Source organism: Talpa europaea, assembly GCF_964194135.1.
Source record: "Talpa europaea genome assembly, chromosome: 4".
Classification (NCBI taxonomy): domain Eukaryota; kingdom Metazoa; phylum Chordata; class Mammalia; order Eulipotyphla; family Talpidae; genus Talpa; species Talpa europaea.
In genome coordinates this window covers 106474766-106499462 of record NC_140070.1, presented here as the reverse complement: position 1 = coordinate 106499462, position 24697 = coordinate 106474766, and the positions used below count along the sequence as shown (strand labels likewise).

Here is a 24697-nt window from a genome sequence, read left to right as displayed (position 1 = left end):
ATTTGCCTTCCCTCAATCTTTAGCTAGGAGATTTCAGGATCTTTACAATAATTTTTGATGGTTCAAAAAAAAAAAAAAGACTGTAATAGCTGTGGAAACTAAATCAAACATAATACAAAATGAGCCATTATAACACATCTCTTAAAATCCTCTTCTTTGTAGTTACCCAATCATCCCTAAACATTATTCTAATTTTGTATCATGTAGTGGTTTTTAAGAAATTAAACTAGAACAAAGCAATCCTTTGTCCTTTTTTGTTTACACACACATTGTATATACAACTTTTAAAATAGCTGCACAATTTTATATCTCACTGGTAGAGAAGTGCAGTCCAGGCAGACCATGCTTCTCAATATATTAAAAATATTAAATAAAACCCAACCAGTTTCATACTTTTCTGATAGTCAAGCTGGCTGGAAAAAAGGGTCTGGAGAAAAAACAGGCAGTTGTAAAACATGATCAGTCTTTCTTCACAAACACACTACTTTAAAATCTTGCTATTTCTTTATCTTTCCCTTTTATAGCTTCCTAAAATCTCACCTTAAAAGTTGGAAATAACACATTGCTAACTTAGAGACAAAATTTGTTGCAACATGCATATGTCAACTGCCCACTCAACCAACTGCAACCCTGAGGACTTTTCTGGCCCAGTAGAAAGAGGAAACACTAAGATAATCTCTGCTGTAGAGTTGCTTCTCCAGTTAACAATTTCACGTGTTTTTCAGGATGTTTCTTGGGCATGCATGTATGACACTGTCACTTCATGATTCTACTTTCGCCATAAGCAGATATCTCCTCCACTCTGTCTTTCATTCCAAGAAAGCCACTGTCATCCATCCAAAGGTTTTCCCAGGTAAACCAAAGTCACTTCTGTGTTTCCATATACAGCAGAAACTGCTGGATATAAGCAGGCCTTTGGAAGTCCTCTAAAGGCAACCCCCAGGAACTCATATCCACGTTCAAAAGCTAAAGTCTTATCTTCCATGTCCAAGATGACTCGAATTCTTTCTCCTATCTGCAAACAGACATAAGAAGAAGGTTAAAGAAAACTTATTAACACCATAGCTAGAAGAAACATGATATGTATCAACAAGTGAAAATATTAAGAATATATATATCCTTAAAGTTACCTAGAAAAAAGAGAAGACAGTTTTCTGGTGTGGTCTGAGGAAAAAACACGTAGAAGAAAAAAATACATCTAGTTCTTTTCCATTTGAAAAAGTAGACAAATAAAGATATTTTATCTTTATAGCCTGCAACAACCTTTATAGGTTGTATATTTGGAGGAAGAAGGTCGTAATGTTTAAAGTAAGAAATCATACTTCCCAATTATGATAATCCCTACTGTCATCATTATCTTACTTCATTGTAATTCCAATTACAAATTACTGCCAACATCTGCTTTTTCCCACTGCCTTGGCCTAACTTATAAATTAACTCAAACCCATTTTTACAGACTTAAGAACCCCCAAATCACCATGACCATTACTGCTACAAACAAAACAAGCATAAAAAAGTCATGAAAATTTAGTATTTTGTTGGCTATTTATTTATATTATCTAATTTAATACTCACATCGACTCTAAAAGTTATCCCTATTTTATGGAACATGAAACAAAGACAGAACAGCTCCTGGAAAAATTAGCTAGTTTATGTCACCTTTGACATACAATACAGGGAACAGAAAGCAGAAGTCTTACTAGCTTTAGGCACCAGAGTTCAAAAAGTCAAAGATGGCACAGCAACTAGAAAGTTATAGGAGGAACTCCAGAAGCAATGAACCACTAAGAACCCCAAAACCTGAGAATAAACTTTGCCCAAAGCCTTGTGTGACTAATGTAACACACAGACACAGGAGAACTCTCCAAAGAACCAGGCAGAAAAAGTAGCAACTAGAAGCACAAAAACCCCTAAACATCAGCTACTGCATACCATGGATTTACAGTTTGAGTTCAAGCAAGTTAACTGCATACTAAAACAAGAAAACCTACACTTCTCAGAAAAACAAAGCAGTGTCTAGAGAGTAAACATTCTATCTACAATGTTCATAGCAGCATTATATACCTTAGGTAGGACCGTCAATAAAGTGAAGGGTGCATGAGAAAATTATGTGTTGTAAGGCAAGTCAGAACAATAGAAACAAATACTGGACATTTATGTAGCAGGCAATTCAAAGCATTTTAAAATGCATGGATAACATAAAACACTTTCAAAAATCAGCAGACATCAATAATCACTATGAGGGCTCTGAGGTTAAGAGGGAGGTGGGAGGGAAAGGGACAAGGGGCTAGTTATAAGGGATGACGGTGGGAAAAATAATTTTAAAAGCAGATTCTGGATACCAAAAGAAAACAATCTAGTTCTTTCTACATATTACCTACAATGTCTAGTTTTCAATTTAAAAGTTACTGGATATGAAAAGCTACATGAAAGTACAACTCTTACTCAGAGAGAGAAAAACAATAGAAACTGACTCCAAGTGGGCCTAGATACTAGATTTGGCAGTTAAACTGCCAAAACTTCAAAGCAGTTATTATATTTAACCTTCGAAGTTAATAAAGTCCAAATAAATAAAGAAAAACTCAGTATTAATTAAAGGAGAGCTAGAGAATTTCAATGGAGATACAGAAACTAAGAATCAAAGAAAATTGTAAAGCTAAAGAGCACAATTCACTAGCCAGGCTCAATAACAGGAATGAAATGACAAGAAGAAAGAATCCAATCTAAAATACAGAGGGAAAAAAAATTGTTTAAATAAAGAACATAGCTTCAGAGGCACAGACATAGTCCAATATCAAACAGTCCAACAATTGCACTAAGTGTAAATGGACTGAAGATTCAAATCAAAAGGCAAAGACTGTGAAAGTAGTTAAATAGGAAGAACCAATTATATGCTGTCCAGGAGACCTACTTTAACTACAAAGATAGACTGGAAGTAAAGAGATGGGGGGAAGTACATTGCAAAACAGTCAGCATAAGAAAGTTAGAATACTACACTAATATCAGACAAAATAGATATTTAAGTACTAGGAATATGTCACTAAAGTCAAAGAAGGACATTTCATAACAATGAAAGAGTATATCAGTCAGTGAGATATAACAATTATGAATGTATTAACAGAGTTCCAAAACACATGAACTATAAGTACAAAGAGATAAATGAGCAAGTATAGCTGGAGGTTTTAATAATTGTCTCCCTAATAATGAAATAGGAGGGAAGAAAAATCAATATTGATGTAGAAGACTTTAACACTATCAACCAACTTGTCATTTATACAATATTCGATATAATGGCAAAATATACACTTTTTCAAGCACACATGGAAGAGTCATAAAGATAGACAACATAGGGCCTCCCTGGTGGCACGGGGATCAAAGACTTAGCTAGCCACTGAGGCATAGTTCCATCCTGGCCACATGGCACAGCAGACCTCTCCTGTCTCGCCCGCTGCTCCCCTCAGCAGCATATTTCAGTTAATCTGCCTGTCCTGCTCCCCACCCTGTCTCTGGTGAATCCTCTCACCCCTGCACCTCTGGCCTATACCCCAGTTCTTGTATGCATAAATAAATAAAATAAATCTTTAAAAAAATAGACAATGTGCAGGGAAAGATCATTTTTCAATAATTGAAAAGGACTGAAATCATAGAGTATGCTCTTTGAAAAACAAACACTAAAAGTTTCTCATTACAGAATCATAAGGCTAGTCAGTCACAGGACTTTATCTTCAATAATTATTAAATCCAGATACCCTTCTCCCCAGGGTATTTGCAGAGCCTAAACGACAGGGAGGAAAGGATTCTATGAAAGAAATCCTTTCAGGCTTTAATATCTCAGGAAATGAAATATATTTTTAGTCTTCTGCTCTAGTATTCCTGATTTTTTTTAATTTACATGTATTTTACATCACTGTTCATTTGTAAACAATGTTTGCTTTCCTCCCCCTCAGGTGTAGTCCCCATAGAATTTCCTTCGCCAATGCACTGGTGCACCATCACCTCAGTCCCCTGTGCTCCTCCCTCCCTCTGATCCCTCTCCCTCCTCCTCCCCTGCAGGATGCTCTGGTTTATAATTGTCTGTTTTTATTTTTTTTTGTTTTATATTGTTATTATTTTCCTCCCCTGATGTCTTATTTGGTTCCCCTATATTCCTCCTATAAGTGAAATCTAGTATGCCTGATCTGAAGCCATTACTGAGGCTAAAGCATCCAAGCCACATATTGCTCTGAAATATGCAATCTGTAATTCTTTAAAACAGATTATTGTGTTTTAGACTCTGCGGAATCTATGGTAATCATATAGTTTTTACAAATAGGAACTATAATTTTGATCCTAAAATCAAATGAGTATAGCTTAAAGCTAAGATTAAAAGAATTAAAAATACAGTCGTTGGCTTGAACTTGCCTGTCTTTATAGAATCACTGACATCTCCAGAGGCTTTAAATTCACATATTACTAAGTAGCAGAAACTGGTTGTGTTTGTGCATGCAAACAGGTACATTTGTGGGGGTGAAGTGTCAAGGAAAAAATAGATCTAGATGTGCCACATTAGGATAAGATGATAATCGATAGCCTAAATTGACAAACTATATTTCCTGTGTCAGATTTGGCCAACAGCCCATAAATAATTTTTTATTGGAACATAGTTATGCATTCATTTACAAAATACCTATGGTTGCTTCTGTGCTATAACAAGGGTTGAACAGTTGTGATAGAGACCACAAAGCCCGCATTTACTACCTGGCCCTGTACATGATAAGTTCATGAACCCCTAATTTAAAGCAAAGATGGATTACTCAAGGTGAATTATGTATTAGGAAACAAATATTGAGATACTAGAAGATTATTATTAGACTAACAGAAAAAGAAAGTTACATTATTTATTTTAAAATTACCCAAAAAACATACAAAATAGCTATATAAATTTTGTAAATTTAAAACAAATTAAACATGATTTAACAAAGGTCTACATCTGAGAAAATACCCAGTTTCTCACCTGATATTTTGGTGCATTGTTACATTGTGGAAAACTGCCATTGACTTCTCCATTATGTAGCAGATTATTGTCCACTAGATTCCAGCCCCAACTCTGGTCATCACTGCCTAGCAACGCCACATAACCTTGGCACTGCATGGGGGCCCGCTTCGTGGCAATTCCAATCACTGCCACAGTGCCTAGAGGGCCCTCCCACCACACTTCCCAAGCATGGCGGCCTTCACTGAAACCAATCTTTGTCCTTGCACCATCAGTGCTCTGAGCTATGGGGTTTCGATGTAAAGTAAAGCCATTCTTCTTAATGTAGACATTCCTGGAGCAGTCATTAGTGCTGAAGGCATGTTGGAAAGCGCGTACCTGAAGAGATGAAAAACAGATCAAAGAAATAGAATTTTGATTTTTCTCAAACATTAAGAAGTACATAAGCTTTCAGGTTATATGCTTTTAAACAACAGTTTATATTTCGATAATACAAGTATTTTTTAAAAAATGGTTCAAGTATCAAGATGGCATACTAATACTAATTTATTACGGCATACATAATAAATTATATATAATTAAAAATAGCTGCCAACTGTTTCATTATTGACCAAATTCTATACCATAGTATAAGTCCTCCAAATAGACTTCTTATAACATCAAAAGATAAACACAAGAATCTCTGTATTTCAGAGATAATACTGAGATGTTCATGAATGACATGACAACATCTGGGACTGCTTTGAAACATCAAGGGATGGAGCAGGAGATAAGTGGGGCAAACATGAAACTAGGTTGCCCATGATCACTGGTGAAATTTGGTGATGGATATAAAAAGGATGTTCATTAAATTAATTTTCTACTTTTATTGACATTTGATATTTTTATATTAAAAATTAAGAAATGTTCAATTTTCATGCTGGCAATGCTATTACCAAAAAGCATTATATTTTAAGTAAAATAGAGAATTTAGTTCCAGCAGCTCTGAAATTTATGAAAAAATTTAATAACCACAAACTATCTTAGATTCTCAGCCTCCCTGCAGGGAATTATTCATACACATAGACATCACCACTCTCATTTTACCTAACCACGTAATCTGCCAGATAGAATCTAAATTCCATCATTAGAATTTATAAGAAAATAGGGCCTCCCCGGTGGCGCAGCGGTTGAGCGCTGGGTTGCGAGGCTGCCTGCGGCCTCAGCGGTGCTGGTTCAATCCCCGGCTGATCCCCGGCTGCTCCCCAGCCACCGGAGGAGGGTCCCACATGGCGCGCAGACCTCTCCTGCTGCCCGCTGCTCCCCTCAGCAGTGTACTTCGGTCCTTCTGCCTGCTCTGCTCCCTGCTCTGGTAAATTCTGTCACCCTCCCGCTCTTCTGACTGTACCCAGTGCATGTATAAACAAACAAACAAACAATAAATAAATAAATAAATAAAACCATGCCTCTTTAAAAAAAAAAAAGAATTTATAAGAAAATAGTCACTAAGAGCAGCTACCATTGGCAGGACTGGCTAAATAACCTTCAGTAATTTTAGTTTCTTAAGCTTCCAAAGTTGAGGACAGTATGAAAATTGCTACTCTGTAGAATAACAATTTCTCCTACTTTAATAATTTAAAGCTTTTGGTATGTTGTTATTTTAATCCCCTCTTTACTTTATTCAAACTACCTAAAAGCAGTGAAGACTGGGACTATTGCTTTAGTTAAACTGAGAAATCAACTCCAGAATCATATAATTTCATCATTAAGAAGGACCTTAGAGATAACTTGGTACTTAGGAATAAGCATAAAATGTACAGTTAGTATAGAGTCCCAAAGAGAAGTATCCAATCCTCTCATCCAGTGTTCATTAGCTATTAGCCAGCAGTTCACTATTTCACTGTTGCACTACAAAGCAGAGAGATGTTTTGAAAAACAAAAATAAAAAATCTGCTTGCTTCAGATAGCCCATATTTTCATAAGGAAACTGTAAAACTAAAGTATTCCTAAATTTTTTCCTATTTGTCCTACTAGGTCCTTTTAAGCACCCAAAAGATCAGAACATAGGATTAAATGGGGAAGTAAAATGTTCCTCAAAAATATTGAGTGTTGCCTAAATAATAGCTCAAGAGATTACTCTCAAGAAATTAATTCCTCATTACAAAAACATTTGATACTTACCTGTGTCTCATCCCCAAATCTTATAAATACCAACAGCTTTTTTCTTTATCCTTATTCTCCTGTTATTTTACCCACATTGATACTGCTTACATTCTCCCTATTATCCTATTGAATCCTCTCTTGGTGACCATCCTATCTCTGCCAACTCAAATTCTCCAGAAGTCAGTCCTTAGCCCTATACCTGAATTCTTTCCAGACCTGTCTTTTTAAAACAGCACCATTATTATATTCCATCCCAGTTCAACAAACTTTGATTATTTCTATATTGACTATCCTATTGACTGTAAATTCTTCTGCCCAGCTTTTGAACCCCAGATCTGGTTCCTCCTATTTCACTTTCTAACTTCATGTTGTTCTCCTTGTCTTTTCTATTATACCCACTTTCTTCCTCCCACATATTCTTTTAAGCTCCAGTCCTACCACCTTGGTGAATCTATTCTCAACCAGGGAAACCCAATCCCCCTGATTTCTCTCTCCTGAATTCCTACCCACTCTTGTCTATACCACAATTCTGTACACAACCCAGGCACTTAATTCTAATAAACAAAAAAATCTTAGAAAAAAAATAATCTAACCTACACTGATCAAACCTCTATAGGAAATATAGGCAGAAAAGCATGCTAAGCATCACCATGGAAATTGAATCAGATAAACTCCACAGGGTAAACTCCCTGGTTTAAGTTGCAGGGTGGAAGGTGGAGGAGATGGTAGATGACTCTGCAGACCAAAAGATATATCAACTCTTTGTCATAGAAACTTTTAAAAGAATTTTTTTTAAAGATTTATTTGTTTGCATATAAGAAACTGGGGTGTAGGCCATGGGTGCGGGGGTGGGGGGAATGTAAGAGGATTTACCAGAGACAGAGTAGGGAACAGAACAGGCAGATTGACTGAAATACACTGCTGAAGGGAGCAGCAGGCAAATCAGGAGAGGTCTGCTGCTCCATGCGGGTAGCTTCCCAGCCAGTGGGGGATCAAACTCATGCTGTAGAGGCTGCGAATAGCTTCATAGTGCTGAGACTTAACCCCTTGTACCATCAGGGAGGGTCCTAAAAGATCATGATTAAATAGGGCCTCCCTGGTGGCGCAGCGGTTGAGCGCTGGGTTGCAAAGCTGCCCGCAGCCTCTGCAGCGCTGGTTCCATCCCCGGCTGCTCCCTGGCCACTGGAGGAGGGTCCCACATAGCGCGCAGACCTCTCCTGCTGCCCGCTGCTCCCCTCAGCAGTGTGCTTCGGTCCTTTTGCCTGCTTTGCTCACCGCTCTGGCTCTGGTGAATTCTCTCGCCCTCCCGCACTTCTGACTGTACCCAGTGCTTGTATAAATAAATAAATAAATCTTTAAAAAAAAAAAAAGAATACTGCTCAGAGGGCCCTCTGGGTACAGGACACTTTAAAAAAAAAAAAAAGATCATGATTAAATAAACTGAAAATAAAAAATATAATATTGGACATTTATAAGACAATTAGAAATTTGGTTACCATATTTCTTAATATTAAGTAATTATAAATTTCTTTATACCTTAGATGTTAATGAGATTATATTATTATGTTATATATCCTTTATCTTTTAGAGATACTGAAAATTTCAGGAAAAATAGAAAAATAAATATACAAATTAGTGAAAATAAATACAGAAATTAATAAATAAAAACAATTTATAGCTCCTGTCTCAGTCTCAGGCACAATCTGGATTTTATATTACAGAAGAGTTTTACGATCTAGTCTAGTATCTAAGTCTGAGGTTTAGAAAATTATAGTTAGATGCCAAGTATGACCAATAATATTGATGTTACTTAGTAGTAAAACATAATAAAGTTTTTGAAGAAGACAAGTCTTAAAGAGACTGACAACTCTAAACACTTCACAATTATATGCTACCCCAAATCTGTTCCCATCCATTTCCATTACCCAGGCTTCCTGGAAATTCTAACTGAATTTCCCACTTACCTAACCAGCTCTCTTATGTATTTGGTGGCTCTATTCCTTGCTATAGCTCTCCAGCCATCCCCTTCTCTTCTCTATACACTTATTTCAGGTCCTAAGTCACTGGTATAGACACTAACCCTTGCCCTCTCCAATTCATCTCAAGGCCCAGTTTTTCTAAATCACAGTTCTTATTTTGTCACTCCTCTGCTCAAACTTCCGTAGTTGCCAACTGTAAAACAAAGCCCACACCACAGACTTTCATGATATATCTAGTGTCAGCTTACCTTACAGGCATACTTCCCATTACTTCTCTTCAATTCAAGCTAACTAAACTACTTCATATATTTAAGCCTCTCCTTGAAGCTCCAAACTATATCAGAGGCCTAACTGAAATATCCTGGATGTCTCAAACACACCGTAAATTCTACCAAACCGAACTCATAGTTATTCCTCCAAAATGTAGGTGATCCCTATGTTAAGTAAGTCAGATACCTAGCAGTTCATCCTTAACACCTCCCTCTTGGTCACCCAATTTCAAATCTATTGCCAAATCCTGTAGGTTTTACATGCTAAATCTCTACTATATTTCTCCACGTCCTCCACCACTTACTTTCTAGTTGATCTACTCTTATTTCCTCTAAGCCCCCACCCTCCAACCTGATTTAGGAGATTAGGAATAACCTCTTAAAAAATGCAAAACAATCATATCACCAATCCTCACACTCCTAATTCCTTCTTGCTAATAATTCAAAATGGCTTCCCTATAGTTTGGCCCCAACACACCTTTTCCACCTTATCTCAAATTCACCTTACCTTTTCTGATTATACCCAGGCCACTCCTCAGGTTCCCTCCTGGAAGGCTGTTCTCTCCCCTTAGCCTAATTATCCTATCCTTCAGTTCACACTTTATTTCCTCAAAGAAAGCCTTCCCTGACTTCCCTACTTGGTCAAATTCTCCATTATTCATATTTACAGCACCATGTGTCTCTCCTTCATAGTACTTACCACAAATGCAACTTTACAACTGTGTGGTATTTGATTAGTATCACCCCCCCACACCCCCAATCACCACAACCCATTAGATTGTAAGTTTCATAAGGCAAGAAGGCATCCATAGTTAGTTTCCTCTTGTCCTGATTTTGTTATTTCCTCTTAATGAAATGTTCAAGTCCTCCCCATCTTTAAAATTCAGTTGAAATACAACTTGAACTTCAAACCTTCTCCATTCCTCCACTCAACTTGCAAATCTCTTCATTCACTGAACTTCTAATATATATTTATTTATATCTACAAGTGTAGTTATTTACATGCATCATTTTCTCTTCTAGACTGATGAATTTCTTACTAAGTTATGTCTCCTTTCAAAATAAACTTATCTTCAAAATATTCAAGGAAAGTCCTGTGACATCTGAATGAACATGTGATTAGTACAAGTCTATAATACCTATAGCACATGTAGTAGAAAGACACACAAAGCATTAAAAACTTAAGAAATCTAAACTACTGCTGGAAGGATACAAAAGAACACAGTTGCCTCCAAGAAGGGAAACTGGGTAGCTGGGGGACATGTGCAAAAAGAAGACATTTTGCTTTATACCACTTTGTTTCTTTGAATGTTCACTCACATGAACACACTATCACATATAGTAAGAATCTTGAATCATGTGAACATATCCATTACAGACTAATTACAAAAATATCCTGAGCTTAAGTAAAAATAGTAAAATTTTAATGGAAAAATAAAAATGAAATAAAACTTATGAAACCTACATTTTTATCAGACAGAGTAAGGCAAAATTGCAATCTTCTGCATTCTACTATCCATCTAGTATCCATTGAGCATCATGTACAAATATTGTTATAGTAAATGAACATGCTTTTTCACTTAATAGAAAAACAACTTGCTTAATAGAAAAACAACTTGGCTGACATATTTAATAGCGATGCTTTTTATTAAATTAAAACCAGTTTTATTACGTAAGAACAATTTTACCTCTATTTCACAAGAGAAAAAATTTACTCTGTCACCCCCACGGCCCTTGGCAATCTATATTAAAATGGAATACTTTCCCTTATTAGTTTTTAATGTAGTTTGTTTACCACATTCTAGGTTACACTTTATATCCTCTTGTATGTACTCTTCGTGACTGCTTAACTGATTAACTGTTACCCATCCAAAAGAACCCAAGTCTCCGACTTTTTGTTTATATTACCTGAAGAATTCTCTCAGCTTACCATAACCTGTTTCTTGACATTTTTATTTGTATATGAAGAAAAGAGCAATACATTTAAGAATCTAAAAGGGGCAAAACAACAACAGCAAAACTGGAAATAACAAGTAACATGCCTAACAGGAGACACGCCATCAAAATGGAATTATGGAAAAGTTGGCAAGAAAGTAGTCAATTACAGTGGAGTAAGGCAGTATTATGACGGTTAAGTGGTGCCGATGGGAAGATGTCCTATTAAACCCTGTGTCTTGAAAGTTAACAGAAAGCCTAGGACCTCACTTATAAGCCTGAAGCATAGTGGAGGGAATTAAAAAGAACTTGCATGACTATAAAGAAAAAAATGATTAAAAATCAGAACCTGCCTGGATAAGAGTGGTGAATGTGGGGTGAGAGAAAGGACCTTAGACCTTAAGCCCACGTTAAGGCAGCCGAGATGATCTAATAAAGCCTATGGGGTGGGGGTGTCAGAGAGACAAATAGGATAAGAGTACTGAAAGGCACAACAATGGGAGTGGCCTGTTTTTAGGGAAAAGACTCTGGAAAGTAGAATAAGAGATGGAAACCAAGGTTTGGAACCATGTGGTCGTTTACAGTGTATTGCTTTAAAGCGGGGTGAGCCTAAAAGGAGAACTTCAAAAAGAAGAGGATGGGAGGTTGAGGTGAGGTGCAGACTGGAAAGATGGAAAGGTGGGATGGTGAGGCAAGGCGTCTTACTCAGAATCTCAGAAAAGCAGCGATGAGAGCGGCGCAAAGGAGCGGGACTGGGGGCTCCCTCACCTTGGCCTTGTAGCTGGGCAGGTTGCAGAGGATGTCCGTGCGTAGAGCCTCTTCTGCCAGGCTGCGGGCGCACAGGCTCCGCCACACCTCACTGTTTTCATCGCCGTGCAGGCAGCGGTACCAGTGCTTGCACACCAGGGCGCAGCTCCGCAGCTCGGACAGCTCCAGGTAGGAGAACACCAACTCCAGGACCCGGCTGGGCAGCCGACCCCCGGCCCCCACCAACCCAGAGCCCGAGCCGGCGCCCGCGCCGCCGCCGCCGCTACCGCCAGCGCCGCTCGAGGATGCCCCAGCCCCCGGGGCCGGCGCCGCCATCGCCTCACCAGCCGGCCCGCGGGCCGCCGCCGCCACCGGCGTTTCCCCACGTCTCTGCTCCGGAGGCCAAACCTCGCCTGGAGACGCGAGAGGCTGCCTCACCGCCCCTTTCAGTCAACCTCCCGGCCCCTCGCCACTCCCGCCCCTGCCCGGGGGCGTCCGCCGCGCGCCCCGCCTCACTGAGGGCAGACGCACCGGCCGCGCGGGCGCCTCCGCCCCTCCCCCGCGGTTCAGCGCGGGCGCCGGAACCGCCCGACTCGCACGGCCTCCCCGCGGCGCGCCCGCGGCTCCGCCATGCGGGTTGAGGGCACGAAGCAAGGGCGTACGCCCAGCTCGCTCGCGGTTCCTCTCGCCCCGGATGTGACTGTTTGGCTGCGGCGCCTCGCGTCCTAGTGCAGGAGCGATTGGGCGCCCGCTGGTGAGGTCATCACGAGGCGCGGTGCTGGGAAGCGGGAAGCGCAGGTAGGAGGCTGCGGCTGGTGCGTTCCTGGCTGTCCTTCGGTCCTCTTTCCAGTTTCTGGTCCAGTGGCTCCGCCTCGGCTTTCTTGGGTCCCCTTTCCTTTGCTATTTCCCAGTGTCCGTTAGATTCCTGTTTCAGACTAAGGCATGAAACTGCCCCTTCCTTTCGAGGCAGTTGCTAGCTCCGCCACCTGCTGCTTGGGTTGGAACTTCTTTCCCTACCTCTGCCCAGGCGGCCTTTTCCTGGTCAGGTCCTCTGCCCGAGTAATGGTACTTTTCAGAATCTGTGTCCCATCGTAGATCCGAAGAATGAGGTCGCCACATTTGAACATCCCTCCCAACCCCCTTAAAGTACGGTTTAAGTGCTACATTCTTCTGTAAAATGTGTGGCCTTTCCAGCCTTTCGTACTACTAGCCCACTGATTAATAGGAAAATTAAGGCAGTGTGCTTGTCTTTAATTAAAAATTCCAAGAGTGAAACTAATTAGTGGAGGCTATAATTATGGATGGCTTTTGGAATGGAAGACTTTCAACATTATTTGCTCATACTGCGTTTTCTTAGGTGGCCCCAAAAGTTTTCTGACAGCCTTTAACAGTGCTTAGAGAAAATAATAAAACAACCAAATGAGATAGGTAATTATTATAATAATAGGATTTACAGATTCCTTTAGTAGTCAACTCCACTGTCTTAACCCTCATGGAATAGGAAACCTTTCCCGAAGCTTCCCTGCTATGTATAATGCATTTCTCCTTCAGCAGTCAAAACAAAAGAACCACCACCTTCTCCACTCTGATGTATGGTGTACTTGCTTGTCCCTTCTTCCGAGGTCATTTTCTCCAAGCTTAGTAACAAGGATTCTGTTCATTTTCATTAATGCTAATGCCACAGCCCTTCAGTCATTTTGGTTGCTCTCCAAATTCGCCACGTCAAAACCAACTTTGGAAAATCCAAATGTAAAGAAAAACTGACATTTCTTTATTGTGATAATAGTGACTCATATTTCTTAAATATAGAATTCAAGTTAATTGAGTGTAACTTCTGACTAAGGAAGTTTTATTCGTTATTTATCTTTCACCTTTTAACCATTGAACATCTAGGAAAGAAGAACCAAGTTTTGTCTGGAAAGGTAGTCATGTTTGTTTTAAATCTTCCAGGATAAGTAAAGTTGATCCAGCTGAGAAGAGGTTAGAGAAACAGGCAGGATGAACAGCTTTGAAGGCACAGAAACTTGAAAAGTTAAAGCAAGTTCGTCAAAATATGACTAGAACATAATGTTTAAAGATTATTCAGATTTTAAAGACCTTTATGCTGTCTATCATCGTATAAGTGAGGTATAGAGCCTATGAAGGTTCTAATGAGATAATTCTGGAGCCAACTAATGAGGTGGCTTTCAGTCTCAAATTTCCAAGTGGTCCAAATAGAATTTCAAGGTAGGAAAGATTTCCTTTACCACTACACTACTACCTCCTTTTCATTCTACATACTTATCATTTGCTCACCCTCCTGACCATGACCCTCTTTGGTGTTCAGTTCCCTTGTTCTGATCTTTGACTCTTCAGAACTGCCAACTGCAGCCTCCCTTTCTAAAAATACTCTCAAAATACCCCACCTTTTCCTGTCCACGCCTTGATTTCATTAGATGTTGAAAAGAAGGACTCTATTACCTAATTAAAGTAATCACAATAGGATGTGATTAATTAATGTGCTTGACCCTTTTGGCTTCTGTGAATGAGAGGAAAAATTTGTTAACTTGATACCTGAATGTGGGAATAGTATCACTTACCTATATCTGCTAGACATTTCAGCCCCAGTAATAGAAGAGCAAACAGTGGCTTGGCATCTCATTTCTGAAATTGTCATCATTTAACACCATTTTCTTCTACTACCTCTCCCACAGCAGTTCGATGATTTAACACTCTTTGATGGAAGCCCTTGGTTGTATTTCAAATAACAATTTTAAATTTGTAGATTAAGTAAGCAAGTGATTTCTGGTTTTCTGATCAAATCACTGATCAATAACCTTCATGGTGAATATTGATTGACTAAACTTAAAAGCCTCAGTGTAAGGATTTCTGGAGTTTTCCCAACTCTTTTTCTCAACATTCCCCATAATAGGTCCTATTTTTATATTTTTGACTAGCTAGGTGATCAGTAGAGTGTAGACTTTGAAGTTGACTCATCATAGCAAGATTAAAAGGAAATAAATGATCTGTATCCTAAAGATTCTAACAGATTTATTTGTAACTTATATTGTCTTGACAACAGTTAATTAAAATTTCATATTTTGAGGTAGAACGTTGTCTTTATCATATCATAATTAGTCACCAAAGATGATTCCTGCACCTAAGCAATAATACCTTTCATTCTAATTGTGTTATTAGTTCTTTTTACTTGGTTTATCTAGAACATTTGGCAAGAGTCTGTTAATGGTAGAAAATTATTCCAGTACTTGTCAGCAAAAATCAAACCACCAGGCTTCCCTGTCTTTACCTCCCTCTGAGTCATTTCCTCTGTAGGCCTCTTTAAAACCTGTTGGCTTCAGGCTCTAATTAGTTTCCTTTGTATAATAATTGAGTTCTACTGCAATGTATCTTTTTGTCTTTTTCCCATTTTGTTATCTTTATGAAGAGTATCTCATTTTGTGATTTGTTGCTAAATTAGAAGGAAATAAGCTTTGTGTAAGGAATAGAAATTTTAGATAGGTTGCCATTTTAAAGTATTTTCAAAACACTGTTAGGACATTTATCTCTGTATCATTGAACTAAAGTCAGATATCTTTTTTCCCCTGCCACCATCTTTTCTTTGTCCCTTTCCCTCCTCCCTGTTAATGTCAGAGCCCTCAGAATGTTTATTGATGTCTACTGGTTTTTTAAAGTGTTTTATGTTACAAAATGTCTGCTATGGGCCTCCTTGGTGGCACAAGGGGTTAAGTCTCAGTTCTGTGAAGCTCTCTGCAGCCACTGTAGCATGAGTTCGATCCCATCCAGCCAGGGAGCTACCCACATGGCACGGCAGACCACTGCTGTCTCCCCCGCTGCTTCCCTCAGCAGTGTATTTCAGCAAACTGAGCGAATCTGCCTGTTCTGCTCCCCATTCTGTCTCTGCTGTATCCTCTCACCCTCCCTGCACCTCTGGCCTACACCTCAGCTCTTGTATGCATACGTAAATAAATCTTTTTTTTAAAAAAATCTGCAATGTAAATATCCAGTATTTGTTCTTATTGTGCACAATTCTTTCAAATTCCTCCCATTTTATTGAAATTAATGCATTTATGCATTTCATCCTTTCCTATGGCTATATAATATCCCTTGGTGTGGCTATACCACACCTTCTTGATCCAGTCATCAACATTTATTCTGTTTCCATGTCCTAACTATTATAAAGCTGCTAAAAACATTGAGGAAAATGTGGGTGTTTGTTTGATGGATTCATAGTCTTTGGATAAATGCCCAAGAGTAGGGTTGCTGGATCATACTATGTTTCCATTTTCAGTTTTTTAAGATAAATCCAGATTGCTTTCCAAAGTGGTTACAACTAATTTACATTCTCGCCCACAGTTTAATAGGGTTCCTTTCTCTCCAGATCCTCTCCAGCACTTGTTGGGGGGTCTTTTTAATATGTACCATTCTCACTGGTGTAAGGGTGTATTAACCTCTCTGTCATATTAGAAGTGACAATGAATGTTTTTTCATGTCTTTTGCCCTTTTCAACATGTTCTTGTGTGAATAGTCTGTTCACATCAGCTGCCAATTTATTAATTGGGTTATTTATTTTTTAGTTGTAGTTTTCTATGTATCTTGGATATTAATCCCTTATCTGTTGTATATTTTATAATAATCATTTTCTCCCATCCAGTAAGGTATCTTTTTCATAGTCTTTATTTCACTGTACAGAAGCTTTTTAACTTGAGGTAATCCTAATCATTTCCTTTTGTTTTTAATTCTCTTGCTATAGAGGTCGATAAATTCAGGTCTCTTAATGTGAAAATAGTAAAGCAACTATGGCATTTTTTTCCCTAAACTTTTCCTTGCTTGTGAAGTGAAAAATTTGTATATATTTGTTTATTTCCTCTTGTCTAACCATTTAGAGGTGTGTAAATTGCCCTGATAGATCTTTTTGCTTTGACCATAGGCAGTTATGGGAGAGTAATATTATGCAGCAATTCCAGTTTATAGATGTTATGTCTAGGATATTGAGAATCTAAATTGTGCAGTTTTTAAGTACTGTAGTTATATAAGAACAAGTAGGTGTTAATGTGATTAAAATGGTGTGTGTGTGTGTAGAGAGAGAGAGATAGAGAGAAGCAGTAATGAATTATTAGTAACTTTTGGTCATTTTCTGTTCTTTCAAAGAATACTAACAAGTAAAATTATTGGAAAAGTCTTTGTTATTTCTAACAAGTTCTAAGTGATACTGATATTGCTAGTCTGGAGGCCATACTTTGAGGACCATTGGTGTATATACACCAGCTTGACCAGCCTAATAAAAATAGGGACACTGATAATGATAGTATTTGTTGAGTGCTTACTATGTATCCTCCATGATCCTCTGAAATGGGTGCTATTATTATTACTCCTACTTTGTAGAGAAGGAAAGTGAATCATAGGAAGATTCAGTAATATCCGAAGTTACCCAACTAATGGAACTATTCACCCAGAGAGTTTAAGTCCAGAACTCACTCTCTAGAACATTATTCACATAATAAATTGATGATTGCTCAGTGTTCTCTTTAAAATATTTTTCCTAATTTAAAATAAATATAGTGTTTATTCTCAAGTGAGCCTTACATCAAAGGCCGGAGGACCAGACTTACCTGGGTCCCTTAATGCAAGAGAAACCCATTTAGGCATGTGCCTGCCCACTACACCATAAGCCAGTGTTAAACTAGGCTTTTGTAGATGTCATTTTCAAATGCCTGTCTTTATTGATTGCATTTTCTATATGTCTAAAATATTTAATTATCTTGCTTACTGAATTTGTCTTCTACTGTCAAGTTCTTATATAAAATATGAGATTATAATTTCCCTCCCCCACCTCTTCACAGAGTCTTCTGAGCCATTATGGCAGTCAAGTGGACTGGTGGACATTCTACTCCTATTCTCTGCCTGAATGCAAGTCAAGAAGGGCTAGTAGCTTCTGGAGCAGAGGGCGGAGATCTCCACCTCTGGGGTGAAGATGGGACTCCGTTGGGACACACACGCTTCCAAGGGGCTGATGATGTTACCAGTGTTGTATTCTCTCCCTCCTGCTCCACCAAGCTCTATGCTTCACATGGGGAAAACATTAGCATACTGGATGTCAGGTCTCTCAAAGGTTCCCTGGACCATTTTCATGTGAATGAAGAAGAAGTCAATTGTCTTTCATTGAATGAAACTGAAAACCTACTGGCTTCTGCTGATGACTCCGGGGCAATCAAAATCCTAGACTTGGAAAATATGAAAGTTAGCAGATCCCTGAAGAGACATTCTAATATTTGCTCCTCTGTAGCTTTTCGGCCTCAGAGACCTCAGAGCCTGGTATCATGTGGACTGGATATGCAGGTGATGCTTTGCAGAGAGTTCTTGGGTAATTTCTAAATGGGATTTGCTAACAGAATTAAGTTATTGATTAAGCTAAATGTATCTGTATGTTCTGTTATGTAATAACATGTCTTACCTATTTACCAAACATTAGCTTTACTTCTACTGCATGTTTACTGGTAACCTGACAAAGGCTACTAGATTTTATTCACAAAGTAATCATTAATCATTTAGTCTTCCTTTCACTTTGCTTTAAGACAAATGGGTGTTTGGTTCTAAACATCCGTTGAAACAAAGAGGCATGCTTAAGTCAAAGTTTATTACCTACTCTTTCCAAATTGTTTTTTTAAAGAAAAAAGGTTGAAGGATTGTTTTTATGTTAAAATTCAGGGGTGCATTAATTAAAATATTGTGTACTGATAATCAGGATCAGAGCATTGTATTCAATGCTGAATTTTGAAAGGAACATTGGCACTTATCCCAAATGGAGAAAAAGGCCGCCAGGGGAGTGTATGTGTATATATGCGTTTGTGTGTGTGTGTATGTGTATGTATTTATATATATACACACACACCACACTGTGCTATGTAGGGGAATTTGAGGGGATAAAGTATAATTTGCTGGTTTAAAAAGTTGGGCTCACTCATAGCAGGAATTTAGAAAACCTAAATAAGAGACCAGGAAAAAGACTAATCAACACAAAGTAAAATTCAAAATCAGCAAGCAACTATAAACCAGAGACACACTGGGGGGGGGAGGGGCGGAGAAAGGAAGGACGAGAGTCAAAATAAGTGGGGGGGTGCAATTGTATGGGGAATATAACCAAAATGAAAATGCATACATTGTGCAAAGATAAAAAAAGATGTAAGAATTATATAAAATAAAATATTTAAATTAAAAAATAAAAAGTTGGGAAACTTTAAATAGCTTGACTTTCCCACTGTGTATTTGCTTCCACTTGAAAGTAAATCTCTTGGGCCTCCCCTGATGGCGCAGCAGTTGAGCGCTGGGCTGCGAAGCTGCCCGCAGTCTCTGCAGCACCAATTTGATCCCCAGCTGCCAGTGTGGGTCCCACATGGCACGACAGACCTCTCCTGCCGGGACCACTGCTCCCCTCAGCAGTGTATTTCTTCGTCAGTCTGCCTGTTCTGTTCCCCACTTTGGCTCTGGTGAATTCTCTCACCTTCCCGTGCTTCTGACTGTAGCCAGCGCTTGTATAAATAAATAAATAAATCTTAAAAAAATAAAGAAAGTAAATCTCTTATCAGTGAAGTGAGAGTAATCATGGCTTCTCTTTGGTGAGCACTCAGTACTTACCAATGATTTACATACATGAATTTTCATTCAAGTCACACTCTGATAGTTACTATTTCTTTTTTAGCAATGAGATTCAAATTGTGTCCACACAGCTGCCTGAATTGGAATTGAAACCTCAGTCTCTCTGAATCCAAACCCTATCATTTTTTCCTCTAGGATATCACAGAATTGATTGTCAAGCAGGATATCATCACTAATAAGTTTTCTTTTTAAGGTGTTGGCTTCAGAACAACTAACTTTTAGAAAAAGAACCGTTTTTTGGTTTTTAAAGATTTATTTATACAAGCGCTGGGTACGTCAGAAGCACGGGAGGGTGAGAGAACTCACCAGAGCCAGAGCAGGGAGCAGGTAGACCGAAGACACTGCTGAGGGGAGCAGCGGGCGCGGCAGGAGAGGTCTGCACACCATATGGGACCCTCACCTGCGGCCAGGGATCGAACCGGTGCTGCAGAGGCTGCGGGCAGCTTCGCAGCCCAGCTCTCAACCTCTTTGCCACCAGGGAGGCCCAAGAACCGTTTTTTTAAATTAATGACTTGTGTACCTAACACTTCTCAGTATTTAGTCGATAGTATTAACTATACAGAGATTCTCTAAGAGGGATTCTGTTAGTAGTATCAAAGGTTTTGTCTTTACACCTTCTTGGCCAGTGGTCTTTACCAGTCCCTCTTCTGCCATCCACACCCCCTCGTAATTTAGAATAAATGAGACTGGGTATTGTTGTTGTCAGCTGTGACTGCCTCCCGTACAGGTGACTAACATTTAGTAGGCAGAATCAGTGGATGTCCCTTAGTGTGAGGACAATCCTTAAAAAAATAAAGAATTGTCCTTCCAGAAATATCCATATTGTCTCTATTGAGAATCATCTTATACTTAGGGGATAGTGACCCTGCAACCTCTAAAGTTGTTTTTCACTCCTTGGTCTTGACCAAACCCTTTATAAAGCTACATTTTTTTAGTGGTAATAATCTGTCTGCTTGGTTGTACAGAATCACCCTCAAAACCAGACATTTGTTTTAAGTAGAAGGTCCAATTTCTCTCTGTCTAGTCATTCTTTCATCCTTCTTCTATACCACTTTTCAATCACTGGCTCGTTAACCACTAGACGTGACAGTAGACAGTTAAGTGTGCAAAAATGACCTGTATTCATATTTGGTAAGAAATGGGCATCCAAAGTTTACTATTTTGCCTCCAGTTCTAGGCCAGAAGTTTTAGTGTCAGGCAGCTGCTGGAAAACAGTATAGGAAATAGTTTGTGAAAGGAGGGGTTAGGTCATTGTCTTTTTTAATTGGGGGGGGGGGGTAGGGGTTGGTTAGGGAATTATTTATTTGACTGCCCAGAACTCCTAAAAATTCACTGTAGATCACCTTCTGCCCTGGGTTATGATATAATACAATAAGACAGCACAGCCATACTTTTAAGAAATTACTTCCTTAACTGACATTGTAACCACTTTACTTTTTAGATCTTGTTATCCAGTATTCTAAAGTTTAAGAATAGTTGGCCTATAGGGCAGTCCAAGAATGTAGACAGAATAGTTTTTTCTTTATCAGGTCAATTTTGAGAGTTATTTCTGAGCAAATGCATTGTATCTCAAGGTAGGAATTGAATTTCTGCCACACTCTATGTTTAACACACCTATGTGTTGTAGAAATTATAAAAATAATATCCTTTTATTTAGATAGGTTTAAATAATTAGGCAAAGCACACTCAGAGGCAATGACCTTAAGTACTTGAGATGGTTTGATTTTTTTTTTTAAATAGGTCCAGAATGATTATAGTGTAAAGTACAAAGAAATATTAACTAAATGCCTCTATCTCCACCAAATACAGTTTTTTTCTTGTGAAGACATTTGGAAATTTGAAACCGTCATATTTCTGTAACATACATATTGATTCTTTTCCCCCTCATTTCTGTATCTGAAAATAAATGTTTCACACATTTATTCTTTTTGGAGTTTGAAAGATCTCAAATATTAACACAAGGAGCAGGATGGTGGAGGAGGCTTTTTTTTCCTTGAAAATGAATCTTATGTGGGAAGAAGTGTTGTGCAGGGAGAAATTTCTTAGCAGGATCACTTAATATGATTGCATTAACTTTTGAACATTTACCAGTTGTCCATTTTCTCCCTTTGACATTTTATAGGACCATTAATCCCAAACTCTTGTATTCTTTTTATTCAGTATCTCTAGCTCTCTTGCATAGGAAGATATTACTTGAAAAGGTGGTTGAGAAATTCCAAGTATGAAACATTGTGGAATCTTTGGGAGTTAAGAAAAGTAAAGAAGTACAAAGAGAACAATCTGAAAATCTTCAATACTTGTAAATTATTGAATTAGTAGGCTCTCTCATGATTAGTAATACATTTAGATGATTTTAGTAAGTACAACAATGTTTAAGCTGCTGAAAGCATTTTAAATATGGTTCATGTTTGGATGTTTTAGAAGTAGCAGGAAATATCACCCAGACTGTGTGAAAAAGAACTCGGGGATACCTACCAATACACAAGCTAGCAGATTCCAGAATGGACATAAATGTCCGTTCATTTATGTTATATTTTCTGATACTATTTTATTTTAATTTATTTCAATTTTATAGTATTTTGGCTTCACCCAAATGGTGATAGCTGGCTACCTGGTAATAATGTTACAAATTCCATCCAAAAGGATTTTCAGTGCGTTCCCTAGTAGAAGAAGAGTATAAATATTAATAGATGTCACTTTGGAAAGTCAGCTGAGTTGAGGGAAGTTACTTTGAATAAAAAACCAAATCCTTAATATCATCTGTAGTATTATCGTGTCAATTAGATCTGTCTAAACAAGGTCATGCTTATCCTAGTGTCCATTTTAAGTGGGTGAGTCATAATTTGGGGATAAAACAAGGTGGCAAAATAAAGCTGTCTCTTCTCTTTGAAAGTACTGAGACTATTTTCCTTTCTACTTGGTTGCTATAGGAAGAGAATGAATCACTAGATTATAGTGTAAAATCTTTTCACAAAGCTATTATTTTGTTTTAAACAGGTTTAATTAATATTTTGTTTAAATCGGTTTAATAGGTGCAAGATCATTGGAATTTCTGATCTTTTCCCATTATGCTAGGCATTAGCAAAGATGAATTAAATTCCAAGGAACTGACAAAATAGTAATATGTGTCAATTAATAGAATAGGAATTAAATATGGGAAAGAGAGAAATGAAGTGGAATAGTTAGGAAATCCTTTTTGGAGGTAGAGGAATTTGAGCTAAGCCCTTAAGGTGAATAATCTGGATAATGTAAAAGGAAAGGAAAAGCATTCCAGATAGAAATTATTTCAGTGATATTCCAGATTTACTTGATTTATTTGATAACCATTTTTACTTGTAACTAGCATAGACTAAAATTGATAAGTATTTTATTTGAAGACGTGAGGATGGAATGACTTAAACTGTCAGTGGCTTAAAGTGTGTGTGTGTGGTTTTTTGTGTTTTTTTTTAATGAACTGATTAAAATGTAATTTGGATTACACTTTAATGGGTTTATCGATCAAAAGTTATTTGGGATCTAGTTTTGTAAATTCTTCCTTACTCTACCCATTAACATTCTAGTTTCAACCCAAGGGTAGCATTCCGCTGGCATGCTATAGTCTTATTTTTTTAATATTGCTGGGAATGTATCCTAATCACTCAGATTAATTTGATGACTTTATTAGTTATTACAGTAGAATAAGCATGATAGTTGGGTTAAATGGCTAGAGTTCTGTTTGACTGTAACTTCTTCTCATTTAAAGGTGATGCTTTGGAACCTTCAGAAAGCCAGGCCAGTCTGGATTACAAATTTACAGGAAGATGAAACAGAAGAAATGGAAAGCCCACAATCACCTGGTCAGCTTTTAAACCCTGCTTTAGCCTACTCTGTGTCTGTGGCATCTTGTGGCAATATTTTTAGTTGTGGTGCAGAAGATGGTAAGGTTCGAGTTTTTAGGGTGATGGGAGTCAAATGTGAACAGGAACTAGGATTTAAGGGCCACACTTTGGGGGTATCCCAGGTCTACTTTCTGCCACAATCCTATTTGCTACTTACTGGAGGGAATGATGGAAAGATAATGATGTGGGATATAAGCAATGAAGTTGAGAAAAAACAGAAAAGCCCTACAAAACATACTCACAGGAGGAAAACTAAAAGGCAAGGTGGAAAACCTAATGCTTCGGGAACAGATGAAGAACGTGGCAAAATTTTACCAAAGCTAAGTATTGAACATGGAGAAAAAGTGAACTGGCTCTTGGGTGCAAAAATAAAGGGACACCAAAATATATTAGTAGCTGATCAAACCAGTTGTATATCTGTATATCTCTTAAATGAATTTTAAACCCAATAAAAACATTTGAAAAACTGCAAGACAGTTTTTCGTTTGTTTTTTTTTTTAGATTAAAAAAGCCCTGATTTTTCACTGAAGCCATCTGTGTTATGCAGAGTAACAACAATCCATTGTATAAATTTTAAGACATTTGAATAAAAAAGATAATATTTCATGCAATAAATGAAATTAAAATTTAGGGGAAGAAACTAACATTCACTGAGTACCGACCATATACTCAGCCACTCAGCCATTTCATATATATTTCAATATGTAAATTACATATGTATTTTATGTATATTTAACTTCTTATTCCAAATCAAAGAAGTAGGTGATTTCCCCCATTTTAAGGCCACAGAAATCGAGGTACAGTGATATTAAGTAATTTAAGAATCCAGGAAAATTGCAGGCACAATTAACTCACCAACAAAAGACCTTGGTTGTCTTATCAAGCCTCCTGCTTTAGGGAAATCTGTATCTTGATCCAGTTGTGGTTACATTAGTTATTTTGGATCCTGGAATGTCATGAAGATCCTTACCAAGTTGGAGGAAGAAAGAAACCTGTTCATGTTTGTTCTATGTAAAACCCAAGTTTTGCTACACCTTTTGCTAATGTTTCTAAGAAGAGCATGCCAGGGTCAGATTATTTTAAGATATTATGTAACAATCTGCCATGTTGCTGGTAGGGCCA

At 38.0% G+C, this 24697-nt stretch overlaps 2 protein-coding genes across 2 annotated transcripts; one reads left to right on the top strand and one right to left on the bottom strand.

Annotated features, from left to right (window-relative positions):
• Positions 1–829: 829 nt before the first annotated feature.
• Positions 830–12380, bottom strand: FBXO45 (F-box protein 45; the record flags this gene model as incomplete). The annotated part of the gene is made up of 3 exons (XM_084231101.1): positions 830–1015; positions 4994–5350; positions 12066–12380. The coding sequence occupies 3 exons, from the start codon at positions 12378–12380 to the stop codon at positions 830–832; spliced, it is 858 nt and encodes a 285-aa protein (XP_084087227.1).
• Positions 12381–17900: 5520 nt separating this feature from the next.
• Positions 17901–24018, top strand: WDR53 (WD repeat domain 53; the record flags this gene model as incomplete). The annotated part of the gene is made up of 2 exons (XM_084231098.1): positions 17901–18380; positions 23440–24018. 2 exons carry the CDS (start codon positions 17901–17903, stop codon positions 24016–24018), a joined length of 1059 nt encoding a protein of 352 aa, XP_084087224.1.
• Between the last annotated feature and the right edge of the window lie 679 nt (positions 24019–24697).